Below are 17,180 nucleotides of genomic sequence, written 5' to 3'. Positions count from 1 at the left end.
TCATCAACATTAACAGAAATAAACACTTGAAATAGATCACTCTGTTTGACAACCTCTTTAAATTTAAGAGAGATTTCCCATTATTGTAAGTGATGTAATATGGGTAGCATATACTATCATTACCTGATTGCTGTAGCTCCTACTACTGGGACCCACTACTCACTCTGAACTTTAAGGCCCCGTCACACTAAGCGACGCTACAGCGATCCTGACAACGATGCGACCTGCCAGGGATCGTTGCTGCGTCGCTATGTGGTCGCTGGTGAGCTGTCAAACAGTCAGATCTTCCCAACGACACAGCAACGATGCGGCGACCCGTAACTATCTGTATAACGATGCACACCTATGTGTTTCTGTGTCTGAGTCGTCAACAAGGTCATTGGTAAGGTGTCAAACACAGCGAAGCATGCTACCCAGCGGGGCTTCAACGATCAAAGAAATGTCCAGACCATTCCGACACGACCAGCGATCTCACAGCAGAGGCTAAGCGAGATCGCTACTGAGGTTGCTGTTGCGTCACAAAACTTGTGACTCAGCAGCGATCTCGCTTAGTGTGACGGGGGCTTTAGAATGAAGGGAGCAAGTTCACTGTATTCACCTTCACAGCAAAGTTCAAAGTTCCCAGCCATTCCTTATACACGGAACTGCAATCCAGTTCTGTTCTCTTAAAGAAAGACCAAACAGACTTTGGTGCCTTCATTGTCCAGATCAGTGGAGTTCTCAGAGGTCAGACTCTGACTGCTCATAATAAGACATATCCTATATAGCATATTATGGAAATATAACTACATTGGAAGATGGGAATACCTTGTAAATGGAAATGGTGATAATTTATACATGCTTACAATAAGCATTCCTTGCTCACTACTTGCGTATTATGGGTGTTTTCTTCATTATAATTAATGATTCAGATTTGCTACATGCATACAGTTGCCAAATCAAAATAATTCAGCCCCCTTTGCAAATTCAGTTTATTCGCAACATTTACAAAGGTTCTGCTGTTTGAAATAAACTAATCATGTATGAACAAATGTAAATAGCTCAATAAAACTAATATAACACGAAATTTCTCCAAATTCACCACTAAATGGCACTTTTAGTGACTACTGCAGTCTTGAAATTCTAAAACCCCTTTTTGACAAGCCTCTGTTGTACTTAGTAGAGCCGCCTTTCTATGGGGTACAAGTTACGCAAATGTGATTGCCATGCCTGAATCATCCAGGACTTTTTCTAAAACCAAGCCTTAGTGGTCTTTGGTATGTTTGACATAATTGTCTTGTTGGAAGGTCCAATGTCACCCGAACTTCTGCTTCCTCACAGAAGGCATGACTTTCTCTCTTTGGATTTCCTACTACTTGATTTAATCCATCTTTCCCTCTCAACTCTGTAGGTTTCCACTGCCAGAGAAAGAAAAGCAGCCTTAAAGAATCACCGAGCCACTGCCATGGTTCACTGTAGGCATGGTGTTCTTTTCAGCATGTTTTATTCTTCCTCCTCAAGACATACTCCTGATCAATAGGCCCATGTTCTAGTTTTATTTCTTTGTCGTGGCGTTAGGACATGGAGACCTTCAGTGTTTTGTATGCTCCTTACCGGGAAAATTGGAACCTTAGTGCCTGCTGCCACCAAATCTCACTGCCGGTATTTTCTAGTCACTTGAGAGTTTTTAACAATCTGCCTCCTCAGGAATCAGGTGGCAGCTGATGATGGCGTCCTTTTTCTGCCACTTCCAGGCAGTTTAGCCAGTGTTCCTTTATCTTTGAACTTGTTTACTGTGCTTGCAACTATATCTCTAAGAGCATTTCATTTTCAGAAGAAGTCTTGGAAGATTCTAGAGTAATTGTCACAGTCGCCTGACTTGAGCCCCATAGGAAATCTATGGAAGGATGTGAAAAATGTGTTGCATTATGCAAATCCCCGAATATTCGTGACCTGAAGGCCATTGTCCATGAGGAATGGGCTATGAACACTGCCAGAAGCTGGTGCATCATATTTGTTGCAGGTCATAACAGCCAAAGGTGCTCTGCTAGCTGCTAAAGAGGCTTGTCATGAGGGGGTTGAACAATCCTAAGACTGCAGTAGTCACAAAAAGTGCCATTTTGAGCGGAGTTTGAAGTCGTGTTGAGGTATATAAAAAGTTCTCGATTTTGTTTTATTGCAAACAGCAGAAAGTTTGTGCACGTGCTAATAAGCCGAATTTGCATTGGGGGTTGAATTGCTATTTTGTATTCTTTGATATGTTGGCACTGTACTAATAGTATGCCTGCTCATAGGGTTTCATCAGAGTCAACAGTAATCAGTCTGAATGTGTACGTTTTGTATGATAATGGAAGCAAAACCACAGTATCAACTTTACATTTATCAGCACAATGAATAAATATTGAGATTTCTATTTTAGCTGTTTGCCGCATTCACTCTATTTTTTTTATCTTTCTGCAGGTAGCCTACTTGAAGATCTGATGTGCTAATCTCTAACCCCTTTGTGCTTGTTATAATTGGATACTGCTCTTCTCCCAGTAAACAACAAATGTGAATGAATATAAATGACCGAGAAGACAAATGTCACATATTGTGAACTGCCATCTCCATAACATGCAGAGGGTAGATAAGTCTGTCTTTTGGCCAGTATTCAGCGGAGAGTTTGGACAACCTTTACAAAGCAACATAATTCTACTGGGACCCCATTATCCAATTCCCAAGGTGTGCCAGGTCCTTTCTTAGGCCATGCAGTGTTGTGGCTCTTTAAGATGATCTTGCTTTTTATCCAGTGGAGAAGCGCTATCTTCATCTTGGAATAATTCTTACCTGCTGCTTTCATTCCTCTTCGCTTGTCAGATTTCCCTATCAATGATTGATCTCTATGAAACATGAACAAGGCGTTCTCCAGAGAAAAACTATGATTACATACTTAACAAGCGGCTCCACTGACGCCTATTATCGAACATGTCAATTGCTTTGGTTTATTTGCTTCCGTATTCTTATAGGGTACTCTGAAATGAAATGTATTCTTACATTAAGTTTGTTAAAATGACCAGAGTAGCTGTAAGTAGCCATCTTGGAAAGAATTTATCCTATGAATAAGCATTGTGACTTTATAACAGCAAAAGCATTGTATGCATCCACAATGGCTGAAGAATGGAAGCATCCAACTTTCACGTGATTTGTCCTCCTTTCACAAGGTGTAGTGGACCTCTTCAGTGCTGCAAATCAGCATAAGCAAACTAGAGAGACAACTGACCCTCTGATGCTAGACGGACCACCTTCATTATATGATAAGGAGAGAAGAGCGCAAGCAAGGGACCCTTTATCCACTGATCAGAGGATGATATTGTAAACTAGCCCCAGGTCCACATAGCGTCCCCAGTATAGTGCTTTATAGAGTAATCTGTCACCAGGTGTTCACTATTTAATCTAAGAGTAGCATAATGCAGGGGCAGAGAGCCTTATTCCACTGGGTTGCATGTTGTTTCAATAAATTCACTGTTACCATCTTTCAATTTATCACTAGTGGACTAGGTGTCTCGTGCCATGTAGTCCTCTCGCTGTGTGTAGCCCCACCCCCACCACCAATTTGCAGCTTTCTAAGTAAAGTGTACACAGAAAGCTGCCAATCAGAGGTGTGGGGGAGGTTATACAAGGCTCAGCATTCAGAGAACTGCATTCTCTGCAGCAGATAAAACAGTGATTTTATCAAAACTACAGCAAGCAGGCCCAGTAAGTGACACATCGCTGGAATCAGGGTTTCTGTCTCTATAGTATGCCATTCTCAGATAACAGCAAAAACCTGGTGACAGATTCCTTTTAATATTTCCCTCTCTGTTAAAATGTTTGTTCAACATATGTGGATACAGCTCGACACTGCGAAGAATAAATAAGACTTTATTTTTTCAATTATGTAAATAAAAAACAGTTCTTCTTTTTGCCATCATTCAAGTTCTTATGATCATATTTGTTAGTCATAGTGTTTCATAAAATAAAGCAAAGCATTATGAAAGTCATGCATCTCCGTTTTTGGGACGTGGTTTTCTGTAATGAAGAATTTAATTACCTGACTGGCGATATGAAATGTTTTAGCTATTTCCTGTGTGGCAATGTTAATGCACATTAAGCAAGAAGTACATCACACATCTCATATTCCACTCATTCTGTTATACTCATACTCTGGACAATATTACAGTAGTTTGTAATCATACAGGAAAAATACATTTACAGCCGCAGAGAGTGGCAAATTTACTTACCAGAAATACTGTTGCTTAAAGTGATTTTGTAGCATTTCAAAATTGTATACATTGGCCATCGTCCTGAATATTTCAGCGTGGTCATTTCTAAATGACTTCAATGTAAACCTGAGTAGTAATAATCTTTTTTTTGTTAAGCTATTAAAAAAAGTGCCTCCAGTTTTAATTGCACGTTCAGAACTTTTATTACTTTTCATTTCTTTTATATTTTTTCATTGTGTAAAAATATAGTCATGAAAGCTTTGATAAGAAAGTTGTCATAAGCCGATGTAATGACTGCACTTTTCTTAAGATTAATTGCACCTAAATATTTTCTGTTGTCTGGACATGTTGAAAGATAGCAATTGATTTAGGTTCCTGTTTTAGAACCTTTCTTAATTTATAAGGCAAAAACATCATCATCAAATTTTTTTAGCACGTTTATTAAATATAACCCATATAACATAAAGTAGCATCACCATATTTTATACTTCCCTTTCTTAATTAAGGACCAATCTGCATAAATTAATTCCTTCCCTCCGCAGCCAATTTTTGTTTTTGCGCTCTCCCTTCCCTTCTTCCAAGAATCATAGCTTTTTTTATTTTTCCATCCACATAACTGTATGAGGGCTTGTTTTTTTGTGGAACAAGTTTGTTTTAAATGACACCATCCATTTTAACATTCGATGTGCTGAAAAACGGGAAGAAAATTCAAAGTGTGGTGAAAAAAATCCAATTCGGCCATGATTTTTTTGTATTTTTTTTGCGGCATACATTCTGTAATAAAAGTTCCTCTGAATCATGATTCTCCAAGTCAGTACAATTATGGCAATACCCAACTTGTATAGATATTTTTTAATTTAAGTGCTTGTGGCACCAAAACCTACAAGAAGCAGGAAGGAAGCATTGTTACATGAACAGCATAGCATGACCTCTACCTCAGTTGTACCACCAATCCCTACAGCAAGTGAGAAGACCGAATATTTATTTGAAATGCCCAGCCCCTTCTGGCACTAAATTTTACAGAAAGCAGGAAGGAAGAAAAGGGTTGCTTAAAAACATCACAACCCCACTCCTATTTGTGCAAAACAATACAGAGAGTAACACTATTTTTAGAACAGCACCATCATTGCTCTTCGTTGAGCCAAACCCTACATTGAATGTGATGAGTCTATCGTGTTATGAACAAGTCATCCAACCCTTCAAGACACCAATCCCTAAAAGGAGCAACTAGGAAGCTCTCTGAGATGAACAGTGCCATCCTGCACTGGCTTTGCCTGACCCTTCAGGAAGTGGGAAGGGTTTGGTACAATGTTAGAATGTTAGAGTTGGAGGGGACCTCCAGGGTCATTGAGTCCAACCCCCTGCTCAATGCAGGATTCACTAAACCATCTCAGACAGATGTCTGTCCAGCCTCCGTTTGAAGACTTGCATTGAAGGAGAACTCACCACGTCTCATAGCAGCCTGTTCCACTTATTGATCACCCTCACTATCAAAAAGTTTTTTTCTAATATCTAATCTGTATCTTCTCCCTTTGAGTTTCATTTTTTTGCCTCTTGTGTTTCCTTGTGCAAATGAGAAGAAGGATGATCCCCCTACAGTGTGACATCCCTTCAGATATTTGTAGACAGCTATTAAGTATCCTCTTAGCCTTCTTTTTTGCAAGCTAAAAATTTCCAGATCCTTTAACCGTTCCTCATAGGACATAGCTTGCAGTCCGCTGACCATCCTGGTAGCTCTTCTCTGAACTTGCTCCAGTTTTTCTATGTCTTTTTTAAAATGTGGTGGCCAGAACTGGACACAGCATTCCAGATGAGGTCTGACCAAGGAGGAGTAGAGGGGGATAATTACTTCTTGTGATCTAGACTCTATGCTTCTCTTAATACATCTGTGTTTGCCTTTTTCGCTGTATCCATCAACAGGATGTGAAGAGGTGTGTGGGAAGAGGAAGGGTGCCATTTTTTAACATTGCTTCTCTACTACTTTCTGTTGAGTTCAGCAACAGAGCAGAAAAGAAAATATTACTATATGAAATGCACGACATATGCCACAGCCGTGCCAAACTCCACAAGGAGTAGGAAAGGAACATGATTTAATGATGAGTACCACCCCATTGTGGCACTGAAACTTAAAAGGAGCAGAAAGAACAGAATCACTGTGACACTATCACTTATCCCAGCTCCAGGTAATGCCAAAGTCAATAGAAGGTGGAAACAGCACCGTTTCATAATCTGCACCACCCTGTTGTCCTGGTGGCCCTGAAGATGAAAAAAACTATTTTATGAACAGCACAACACACAATTTTGCAAATTGGAAAGGGAGTACTGATTTATGAACAGCTCCACCCCCACCTGTGTGGCAGGTAACCTTAGAGAGAAAAGGAAAGAAAGGCCATTTTATAAATAGCACACCTCCACCCCAAGCTATGGGAAACCCCTCAAGAGCTAATAAGGAGGCACAGTTTTATGAACAGCACTAAACTTACAGTAAACCAGAAGAAGGCATCATATTATGAACAACATTACTTCTTTCCCATTGTGGCAACAAGACCTATAAGGCGCAGGATTATTTTTTGAAAAAAAAAATCACCATGTTTTGCACATCACCAGCCCACCCCTAGTTGTTCAAAACCTAAAGGGAGATGAATGGAGGAAGCTTTATGAATATTACCACTTCATGGCAGTGACAGATATAAATAGGGAATATGAAAGAAGCATGCCACCTCTACCCCAGCTGTGCAAAACCCTATTGGAAAAGCAAAGAGAACACTATCTTTTTGATCAGCACTAGTGTTGAGCCACCCCCGTAGTGTTCGGGTTCGGTTCGGTTCGTCGAACACCGGGATGTTCGAGGAACTGTTCGTCGAACACCTTAGAACACCGTCGAACACCGTTAAAAGCAATGGCAGGCAAACAAAAACACATAGAAACACATAGAAAACACCTTCAAAGGTGTCCAAAAGCTGACAAACTGCTCAGAAGACGCTCTCTTTAAAAAAGCCGGCCGGCAATTCAGCAGCGGCAGACACCGGTACCCGACAATTTAGACAAGAAGGAATAGAGCATCACACATAGATTAGATAGATAGAAACATGTCAGTCACACATATAATAAGTACAGTGACAGTGTTGGTTACTGTACTTGTCATTTAGTGTAAAGGATTTATTAAAAAAAATATTAGTGTTTTCATGCACCGTCTCTCTTTAAAAATGCCGGCCGGCAATTCAGCAGCGGTACCCGACAATTTAGAACAGAAAGAATAGAGCTTCACACATAGATTAGATAGATAGAAACATGTCAGTCACATATATAAGAAGTACAGTGATAGTGTTGGTTACTGTACTTGTCATTTAGTGTTAAAATAAAGGATTTATTAAAAAAAAATTGGCGTGGGGTTCCCCGTAATTTTAGGCTCTAGCGGAGGTTAAGCAGATGGCTGGGGCAGATGTTTGAAGCGTGGGAAGGGGGTAATACCCATGGAGCTTCCCAGGCTACTAATATCAGCCCCCCGCTGAATACCTAGCCTTTAGTAGCTATTAAAATGGGGGACCCCCCCAAAAAAATGACATGGGGTCCCCCCTATTTTAATAGCTAGCAAAGGCTAGGCAGACAGCTGGGGGCTGATATTAAAAGCCCAGGAAGGGTGCCATGAATATTGGCCCCCTCCCAGGCTAGAAACACCAACCGTCAGCCGCCCCAGAAATGGCGCATCCATAGGATGCGCCAATTCTGGCACTTAGCCTCGCTCTTCCCACTGCCCTGTGTAACGGGTCTGGGAGGCGGAACCTCTGAGCTACTATACAAGGGGGCGGTCCTTGTAAGGGAGCGGGTGGCGACCAGGGAAGACGGGCAGGAAGTCACAGCAGGTGACCGGGACAGTCTCTGAGTGAACGGGCTGGAGGTCACGGCAAGTGACCGGGGCAGTCTCTGGATGAACGGGCAGATGGTCATGGCAAGTGACCGGGGCAGTCTCTGAATGAACGGGCAGATGGTCACGGCAAGTGACCGGGGCAGTCTCTGAATGAACGGGCAGATGGTCACGGCAAGTGACCGGGGCAGTCTCTGGATGAACGGGCAGATGGTCACGGCAAGTGACCGGGGCAGTCTCTGGGTAAAGGGTTGGTGGCGGCTGATGATAGACGTGAGCTCCCAGATGAGCAGGCGAGAGTCTCTGGATGAACGGGTGGTCACAGCATGTGACAGCGGAGCCTCCACGAAGACCAACAGACAGGCGGCAGATGAGCGCTCCCAGGTGAGCGGGCAGAAGTCTCTGGACAGGCGGGTGGTCATAGCACGTGACGGCAGAGCCTCCAGGTAGGCTAGCAGACAGGCAGCAGAAGAGCGCTCCCAGGTGAGCGGGCAGGAGTCACTGGACAGGCAGGTGGTCACAGCACGTGACGGCGGAGCCTCCAGGTAGGCTAGCAGGCAGGTAGCAGATGTGTGCTCCCAGGTGAGCAGGCAAGCTGGTCCATAGACAGACTGACAGGAGTTGGAAGGCAGACCGTCGGACCTCAGGCAAGCAGGCAGGGGGCTGAAGTGCGCTCCCAGGTGAGCGGACAGGCTGGTCCTTAGACAGACTGACAGGAGTAGTAAGGCAGACCGTCGGACCTCAGACTAGCAGGCAGGTAGCAGATAATCAGGCAGGAATAAGACAGCAAGCTGGCAGGAATCTGGCAGGTATCTGGCAGGTAACTGGCAACGGGACCTGAGGGCTGAAGCAGAGTAGTGAACAGTGCAACAACATTGCTCGGGCACCTCCATTTTGGAGGAGGTGCCTTATATATGGTGAAGTCCTCCGGCCATTGGCCGGGGACTCCTTAGGACGGCGCGCGCGGCCCCTTTAAGAGGGAGGGAGAGCGTGCGCCCTAAGCACAGTGGCCGGGAAGGAGCGCGCGCTGCCAGCAGAGCGGGAGGAGGACGCCGGGCACGGAGCAGAGAGGTGAGGGGAACAGCGTCCCTGCCTAGCAGAGGGCAGGGACGCCGGCGCTACAGTACCCCCCCCTTTAGGCCCCCCCTTTTTTAGGCCAGACAGAAATTTAGCTAGGATAAGAGGGGCATGGATGTTCTCCCGGGGCTCCCACGTTCTCTCCTCAGGACCAAACCCCTTCCAATCTACTGGAAAAAAGGTCTTTCCTCTTACCCTTTTGGTGGCAAGAACGTTCTCTACCTCAAACTCGTCCTCAGCAGAAACCGGAGCAGGAGGCGTACCTGTAGACTTGGAAAAAGAGTTAAGTACCACAGGTTTGAGGAGAGATACATGGAAGGAGTTAGGGATCCGTAAGTTGGCCGGGAGTTTCAATTTATAGGCCACCGGGTTGATCTGACTGATGACCTCCAGAGGACCGATGAACCGAGGCCCTAACTTGTAAGAAGGTATCTTGAGTCGGACATATTTAGATGAGAGCCAGACTTTATCTCCAGGACGAAATTGTGGAGGATCCAGGTGTTTTTTGTCAGCGTGTCTTTTCATCCGTTCGGACGACTGAAGGAGTGCGGATCGGGTACTCTCCCAAATGGAGGAAAATTTGCTAACGAGAGATTCCGCAGCCGGGTTGTCCACAGAGGTGGAGACAGGAAAAGGAATCCGAGGATGCTGACCGAAGACTACAAAAAACGGGGATTTGGAGGAGGATTCGCTCTCGTGATTGTTATAAGAGAACTCGGCCCATGGTAGGAGATCCACCCAGTCTGAATGATGGGCATTAACGAAGTGCCGGAGGTAACTGGTCAGGTTCTGATTGATCCGCTCCACTTGACCATTGGACTGTGGGTGGTAAGCGGAAGAGAAGTCCAGGGTGACGTCTAGCAGTTTACAAGTGGCTCTCCAGAAACGTGAGGTGAACTGTACCCCACGATCCGACACGATGTGGAGGGGCAGGCCATGAAGACGGAAGATGTGGCGGATAAAGTCTTTAGCCAGCTCGGGTGCAGACGGGAGGGCTGGCAGGGGAATAAAGTGAGCCATCTTGGAAAAGCGATCAGCGACCACCCAAATGACCGTACAACCGGCGGAGACGGGGAGATCAGTTATGAAGTCCATAGCAATATGCTGCCAGGGGGCAGCAGGCACAGGAAGCGGAAGGAGGCGACCGGCTGGCAGGTGTCTCGGGACTTTGTTGCGGGCGCAGGACACACAGGCAGAAACAAAGTCTATTACGTCCTTGTGCAGGGTAGGCCACCAGTAGTGCCGGGCAATAAGCTGGAGGGTCTTTTTCTGACCGGCGTGGCCAGCTAGTTTAGACGAATGGCACCAGTGTAGGATCTTCTTCCGATCAGGTACTGAAACAAACGTCTTACCGGGAGGGAGACGATTTAGACTCACGGGAGCCACCTGCATTACTCTGGCGGGATCGATGATATGTTTAGGTTCTTCCTCGAGATCGGACACCAGAAAGGATCGGGACAAGGCGTCTGCTTTGATGTTTTTGTCAGCCGGGCGAAAATGAAGAACAAAATCAAAGCGAGCAAAAAACAAGGACCACCGGGCTTGGCGCGGGTTAAGTCTCTGGGCATGCTGGAGGTAAGCCAAGTTCTTGTGGTCAGTGTAAATTATTACCGGGTGAAGAGCCCCCTCGAGTAGGTAACGCCACTCCTCCAACGCCAGCTTGATGGCCAATAACTCTCGGTCTCCTATGGAATAGTTGCGCTCAGAAGAGGAGAAGAGTTTGGAGAAGAAGCCACAAGTTACCATTCTCCCGGAAGATGATTTTTGAGTAAGTACCGCTCCGGCTCCAGAGGAGGAGGCGTCAACTTCCAGGAAGAACGGCTTGTTGCCGTCCGGGCGATGCAGCACCGGGGCGGAAGAGAAGGCCTGTTTTAGGGAAAGAAAGGCCTCCTCTGCTTCGGGCGGCCACTCTTTGGGATTAGTACCCTTACGGGTGAGCGCGGAAATTGGGGCAGTCCGGGAAGAGAAGTGTGGTATGAAGAGGCGGTAGTAGTTAACGAAGCCCAGGAATCGCTGAATGGCCTTCAACCCCTCCGGTCGAGGCCATTTCTCGATGGCAGACAGTTTCTCTGGATCCATTCGTAGGCCGGTCTGAGAAATAATGTAGCCCAAAAACGGAAGCGAGGTCTGCTCAAAGAGGCACTTCTCGTATTTAGCGAAGAGGTGATTCTGCCTGAGCCTGAGCAGGACCTGACGAACGTCCCTCCGGTGAGTCTGGAGATCCGGAGAGAAGACCAAGATGTCGTCCAGGTACACCACTACGCAGGAGTAGAGAAGGTCCCGGAAGATGTCATTGACCAACTCTTGAAAGACGGCAGGAGCGTTACAGAGACCAAAGGGCATTACCAGATATTCATAGTGGCCGTCCCGGGTGTTGAATGCCGTCTTCCATTCATCCCCCTGACGGATACGGACCAGGTTGTACGCCCCACGGAGGTCCAGTTTGGTGAAGATTCTAGCCCCCCTCAGACGATCAAATAACTCCGGAATGAGCGGAAGGGGGTACTTATTCTTCACCGTGATCTGGTTAAGGCCTCTATAGTCTATACAGGAACGGAGAGAGCCATCCTTCTTTTTGACGAAAAAGAAGCCTGCTCCCGCCGGGGAGGTAGATTTCCGGATGAATCCCCTGGCCAGATTCTCCTCAATATATTCGGACATCGACCGGGTCTCAGCAGCGGATAATGGATAAATACGCCCACGGGGAGGAGTAGTACCAGGTAACAGGTCGATAGGGCAGTCGTATGGTCTATGAGGGGGTAGTGTCTCTGCTTCCTTTTTATTAAAGACATCAGCATAAGACCAATAAGGAATCGGAAGTCCAGGTAGATTAGCTGGGGTAGGAGAAGGACGGACGGGATGGACGGGAACCAGACAGGTCTTATGGCAGTCCTGTCCCCAGCGAAGGACTTCTCCGGTCTGCCAGTCAAGCACGGGTGCATGTCTCTGGAGCCAAGGTAGGCCTAGCAAGAGGGAGTGGGAGAGTCCAGGCAGAACATGAAAGAAGATACTCTCAGAATGCAGCATTCCCACCTGCAAAGTAATGGATTCGGTGATGAGTTGGATGGGGCGTGGTAAGAGACCCCCATCCACGGCAGCAACAGACAAGGGTACAGCCAGAGGTTTGGTGGGGATGCGGTATTTCTCTACCAGGGACTGTGAAATAAGATTCCCGGCTGCTCCAGAGTCAAGTTGGGCTAGTTCGAAATAACGGTTCTCCCCGCAGACGATTGAGACTGACAACAGCAGAGATGGAGAGGATTTATTCTTGTCTAGGTCGACCCTCTGAGCGAACCTAGACACAGGCGTTTCCCGACCTCTCCGGGCAGGTACGGATCCGGTGCTCCTTACTGCCACAGTAGAAGCAGCTCCCCTCGGCACGGCGTAAGTCCTGACGGGTTTTGACCATCTTGGTCTGGTCGACCTGCATAGGCTCAGGAGAGTGTACCTGGGTAGAGACGGAGGGAGTGACGGGTTTCTGAAAAGTAGGAGCTAGACGTGGTAACCTCCTCTCACGGGTGACCTCTTTGGCACGCTCCTGGAACCGTAGGTCAATCCGGGTGGCAAGAGTTATTAGGTCATCGAGAGTGGTAGGGATGTCCCGACCGGCAAGTTCATCTTTAATACGGCCGGACAGACCCTCCCAGAAGACGGATACCAGAGCGTCGTTATCCCAGGCCAGCTCCGAGGCAAGGGTACGGAACCGTATGGCATATTGGCCCACGGTGAGACTTCCCTGACGGAGGCGTAGCAGTGATGATGCGGATGAGGTCTTCCGTCCGGGTTCGTCGAAGACTTTCCGGAAAGCCGTGAGAAAAGCAGGCAAGTTGGACACCAGGGGGTCTCCTCTCTCCCATAGAGGATTTAGCCAGGCCAGGGCCTCCCCGGTGAGATGGGACATGATGAATGCAATTTTGGCTCGGTCGGAGTTAAACTGGTGGGACAATAGTTCAAAGTGCAGGGTGCACTGATTTATGAAGCCCCGAGCCTGAGCGGAGTCGCCTCCGAAGCGAGGAGGTGCAGAAAGCCGGGGTCCGGGGTAGGATACCATGGTATTAGTGGGCAGCGGAGCTGCCGGATTGCGAGACATGGCACTGGCGGAGGTTGCTGGTGGAGCAGTCAGAGTGTCCAGGCGAGTATTGACATTCCGCAGGTGACCCAAGATGGACTCCTGTTGGGACCTTTGACGGGACAGTTCATGACACAGGTCCGAGAGCGAGGGAGCTTGGGTGCCACCGGGTTCCATGGCCCGAGCAAACTGTAACGGGTCTGGGAGGCGGAACCTCTAAGCTACTATACAAGGGGGCGGTCCTTGTAAGGGAGCGGGTGGCGACCAGGGAAGACGGGCAGGAAGTCACAGCAGGTGACCGGGACAGTCTCTGAGTGAACGGGCTGGAGGTCACGGCAAGTGACCGGGGCAGTCTCTGGATGAACGGGCAGATGGTCACGGCAAGTGACCGGGGCAGTCTCTGAATGAACGGGCAGATGGTCACGGCAAGTGACCGGGGCAGTCTCTGGGTAAAGGGTTGGTACGACCTGTGGCGGCTGATGATAGACGTGAGCTCCCAGATGAGCAGGCGAGAGTCTCTGGATGAACGGGTGGTCACAGCATGTGACGGCGGAGCCTCCAGGAAGACCAACAGACAGGCGGCAGATGAGCGCTCCCAGGTGAGCGGGCAGAAGTCTCTGGACAGGCGGGTGGTCACAGCACGTGATGGCAGAGCCTCCAGGTAGGCTAGCAGACAGGCAGCAGAAGAGCGCTCCCAGGTGAGCGGGCAGGAGTCACTGGACAGGCAGGTGGTCACAGCACGTGACGGCGGAGCCTCCAGGTAGGCTAGCAGGCAGGTAGCAGATGTGTGCTCCCAGGTGAGCAGGCAAGCTGGTCCATAGACAGACTGACAGGAGTTGGAAGGCAGACCGTCGGACCTCAGGCAAGCAGGCAGGTGGCTGAAGTGCGCTCCCAGGTGAGCGGACAGGCTGGTCCTTAGACAGACTGACAGGAGTAGTAAGGCAGACCGTCGGACCTCAGACTAGCAGGCAGGTAGCAGATAATCAGGCAGGAATAAGACAGCAAGCTGGCAGGAATCTGGCAGGTATCTGGCAGGTAACTGGCAACGGGACCTGAGGGCTGAAGCAGAGTAGTGAACAGTGCAACAACATTGCTCGGGCACCTCCATTTTGGAGGAGGTGCCTTATATATGGTGAAGTCCTCCGGCCATTGGCCGGGGACTCCTTAGGACGGCGCGCGCGGCCCCTTTAAGAGGGAGGGAGAGCGCGCGCGCCCTAAGCACAGAGGCCGGGAAGGAGCGCGCGCTGCCAGCAGAGCAGGAGGAGGACGCCGGGCACGGAGCAGAGAGGTGAGGGGAACAGCGTCCCTGCCTAGCAGAGGGCAGGGACGCCGGCGCTACACCCTGTAGCGGTGGCAGTGGGGTAATAGGGCTGGGGTTGATGTCAGCTTATAATGCCAGCTGACATCAAGCCCAGGTTAGTAATGGAGAGGCGTCTATAAGACACCCCCATTACTAACCCCATAGTCAAAGTTAAAAAAAAAACACAAACACCCAGAATAAAGTCCTTTAATTGAAATAAACACACAATTCTTTATTGTTCTAAATTAAACCATACTTACCATCACGCCCATTCCAGCTGAAGCCAACGATCTCCTGCAATAAAAGAAAAATGATAAAGCAACATCATCCTTACCTTTCCATGGTTCCCAGGACAGCTTCAGCTCTGCTACATCGAGATGACAGGCTGGACCGCAGCAGAAAGCTGCCATCCAGCCTGTCATCCCGCAGACACTGAGAAGCGCAGGCTTGCTGCGCTCCTCAGTGTCGGCATAAAGATGAGCCGAGTTCATGTCCAATGAACTCGGCTCACCTCATGCACGTCACTGACAGCGTGGGAAAATTCTCCTGCACTAAGCGCTTCAGCGTGAGAACTTTTCCACGCTGTCAGTGACGTGCATGAGGTGAGTTCAGGTCCAATGATCTCAGCTCACCTCATGTACGTCACTGACAGCGTGGGAGAATTCTCACGCTGTAGCGCTGAGTGCAGGAGAATTTTCCCACGCTGTCAGTGACGTGCATGAGGTGAGCTCATGTCCAATGATCTCAGCTCACCTCATGTACGTCACTGACAGCGTGGGAGAATTCACACGCTGAAGCACTGAGTGCAGGAGAATTTTCCCACGCTGTCAGTGACGTGCATGAGGTGAGCCGAGTTCATTGGACATGACCTCGGCTCATCTGGATGCCGTCACAGCCAGACACTGAGGAGCGCAAGCAAGCCTGCGCTTCTCAGTGTCTGCGGGATGACAGGCTGGATGGCAGCGTTCTGCTGCAGTCCAGCCTGTCATCTCGATGTAGCAGAGCTGAAGCTGTCGTGGGAACCATGGAAAGGTAAGGATGATGTTGCTTTATTATTTTTCTTTTATTGCATGGGATCGTTGGCTTCAACTGGAATGGGCGTGATGGTAAGTATGGTTTAATTTAGAACAATAAAGAATTGTGTCTTTATTTCAATTAAAGGACTTTATTCTGGGTGTTTGTGTTTTTTTTTAACTTTGACTATGGGGTTAGTAATGGGGGTGTCTTATAGACGCCTCTCCATTACTAACCTGGGCTTGATGTCAGCTGGCATTATAAGCAGACATCAACCCCAGCCCTATTACCCCACTGCCACCGCTACAGGGCAGTGGGAAGAGCGAGGCTAAGTGCCAGAATTGGCACATCCTATGGATGCGCCATTTCTGGGGCGGCTGATGGCTGGTGTTTCTAGCCTGGGAGGGGGCCAATATTCATGGCACCCTTCCTGGGCTATTAATGTCAGCCCCCAGCTGTCTGCCTAGCCTTTGCTAGCTATTAAATTAGGGGGGACCCCATGTCATTTTTTTGGGGGGGTCCCCCATTTTAATAGCTAGTAAAGGCTAGGTATTCAGCTCCGTGGGTTTTACCCCTTCCCAGGCTTCAAACATCTGCCCCAGCTGTCTGCTTAACCTCCGCTAGAGCCTAAAATAACGGGGAACCCCACGCCAATTTTTTTTAAAATAAATCCTTTATTTTAGCACTAAATGACAAGTACAGTAACCAACACTGTCACTGTACTTCATATATATGTGACTGACATGTTTCTATCTATCTAATCTATGTGTGATTCTCTATTCCTTCTATTCTAAATTGTCGGGTACCGCTGCTGAATTGCCGGCCGGCTTTTTTAAAGAGACGGTGCATGAAAACACTATTATTTTTTTTAATAAATCCTTTACACTAAATGACAAGTACAGTAACCAACACTATCACTGTACTTATTATATATGTGACTGACATGTTTCTATCTATCTAATCTATGTGTAATGCTCTATTCTTTCTGTTCTAAATTGTCGGGTACCGGTGTATGCCGCTGCTGAATTGCCGGCTTTTCATGTTTCACTGTGAGCACTGTTCCCATCGATTTGGGCAATCACTGTAATGCCACAACCACCATGGCCGTGGCATTACAGTGAGTGGCAGACAATCCCTGCATGATTGGTGCTCAAAATAGCGCCAGACATGCAGGACACGCTTTTGGTGCACGAACAGTTATCGAACATAACCTCGAACAGCCGAATTTTTTGCAAATCGTTCGGGTTCGTCGAACAACTCGAACACCGCCCAAAACAGCTCGAATTTGAGATTGGCGAACAGTTCTAGTCGAACACCGCTCATCTCTAATCAGCACCAAACCCAGTTGTGTTAAACACTACATGGATCAGGGAGCAATGAAACCTAGAATAAGCAGGAAGGAAGTACTGTTATATGAAATGCACCATCCTTCCTGTGCCAAATCCTATATGAAATGGTAAAGCAGCACAGTTTTATTAACTACCGTCCCCAATTGGAACCTTATGGGAGCAAGAAGGAAGCTCCATTACTCCTGTCCACATTATCACCAGACTCTATAAGAAGGGGACACTGCTTTATGTATAGCAATATACCCCTACTCTCTTATGATACTAAACTCTAAAGGGAGCAAGGAGG

The 17,180-nt window shown here is 47.6% G+C and overlaps 1 protein-coding gene across 1 annotated transcript in view; it reads left to right on the top strand.

Moving 5' to 3' along the window:
* The window catches only part of UBE3D (ubiquitin protein ligase E3D), a 224,313-nt gene extending 219,945 nt beyond the window's left edge, over positions 1-4,368 (top strand). Inside the window, exon 10 of the mRNA XM_073675630.1 lies at positions 2,440-4,368. Within this exon, the coding sequence (XP_073531731.1) occupies positions 2,440-2,460 (21 nt within the window). The 3' untranslated portion in view covers positions 2,461-4,368. The remainder of the gene's footprint in view (positions 1-2,439) is intronic.
* The last annotated feature ends 12,812 nt before the right edge of the window (positions 4,369-17,180 follow it).

Source organism: Phyllobates terribilis, unplaced genomic scaffold, assembly GCF_046119375.1.
Source record: "Phyllobates terribilis strain yellow unplaced genomic scaffold, ASM4611937v1 Scaffold_3__8_contigs__length_932513732, whole genome shotgun sequence".
Taxonomy (NCBI): domain Eukaryota; kingdom Metazoa; phylum Chordata; class Amphibia; order Anura; family Dendrobatidae; genus Phyllobates; species Phyllobates terribilis.
The sequence above is the reverse complement of the archived record's forward strand: the minus strand, read 5'-3'. Positions and strand labels throughout refer to the sequence as shown.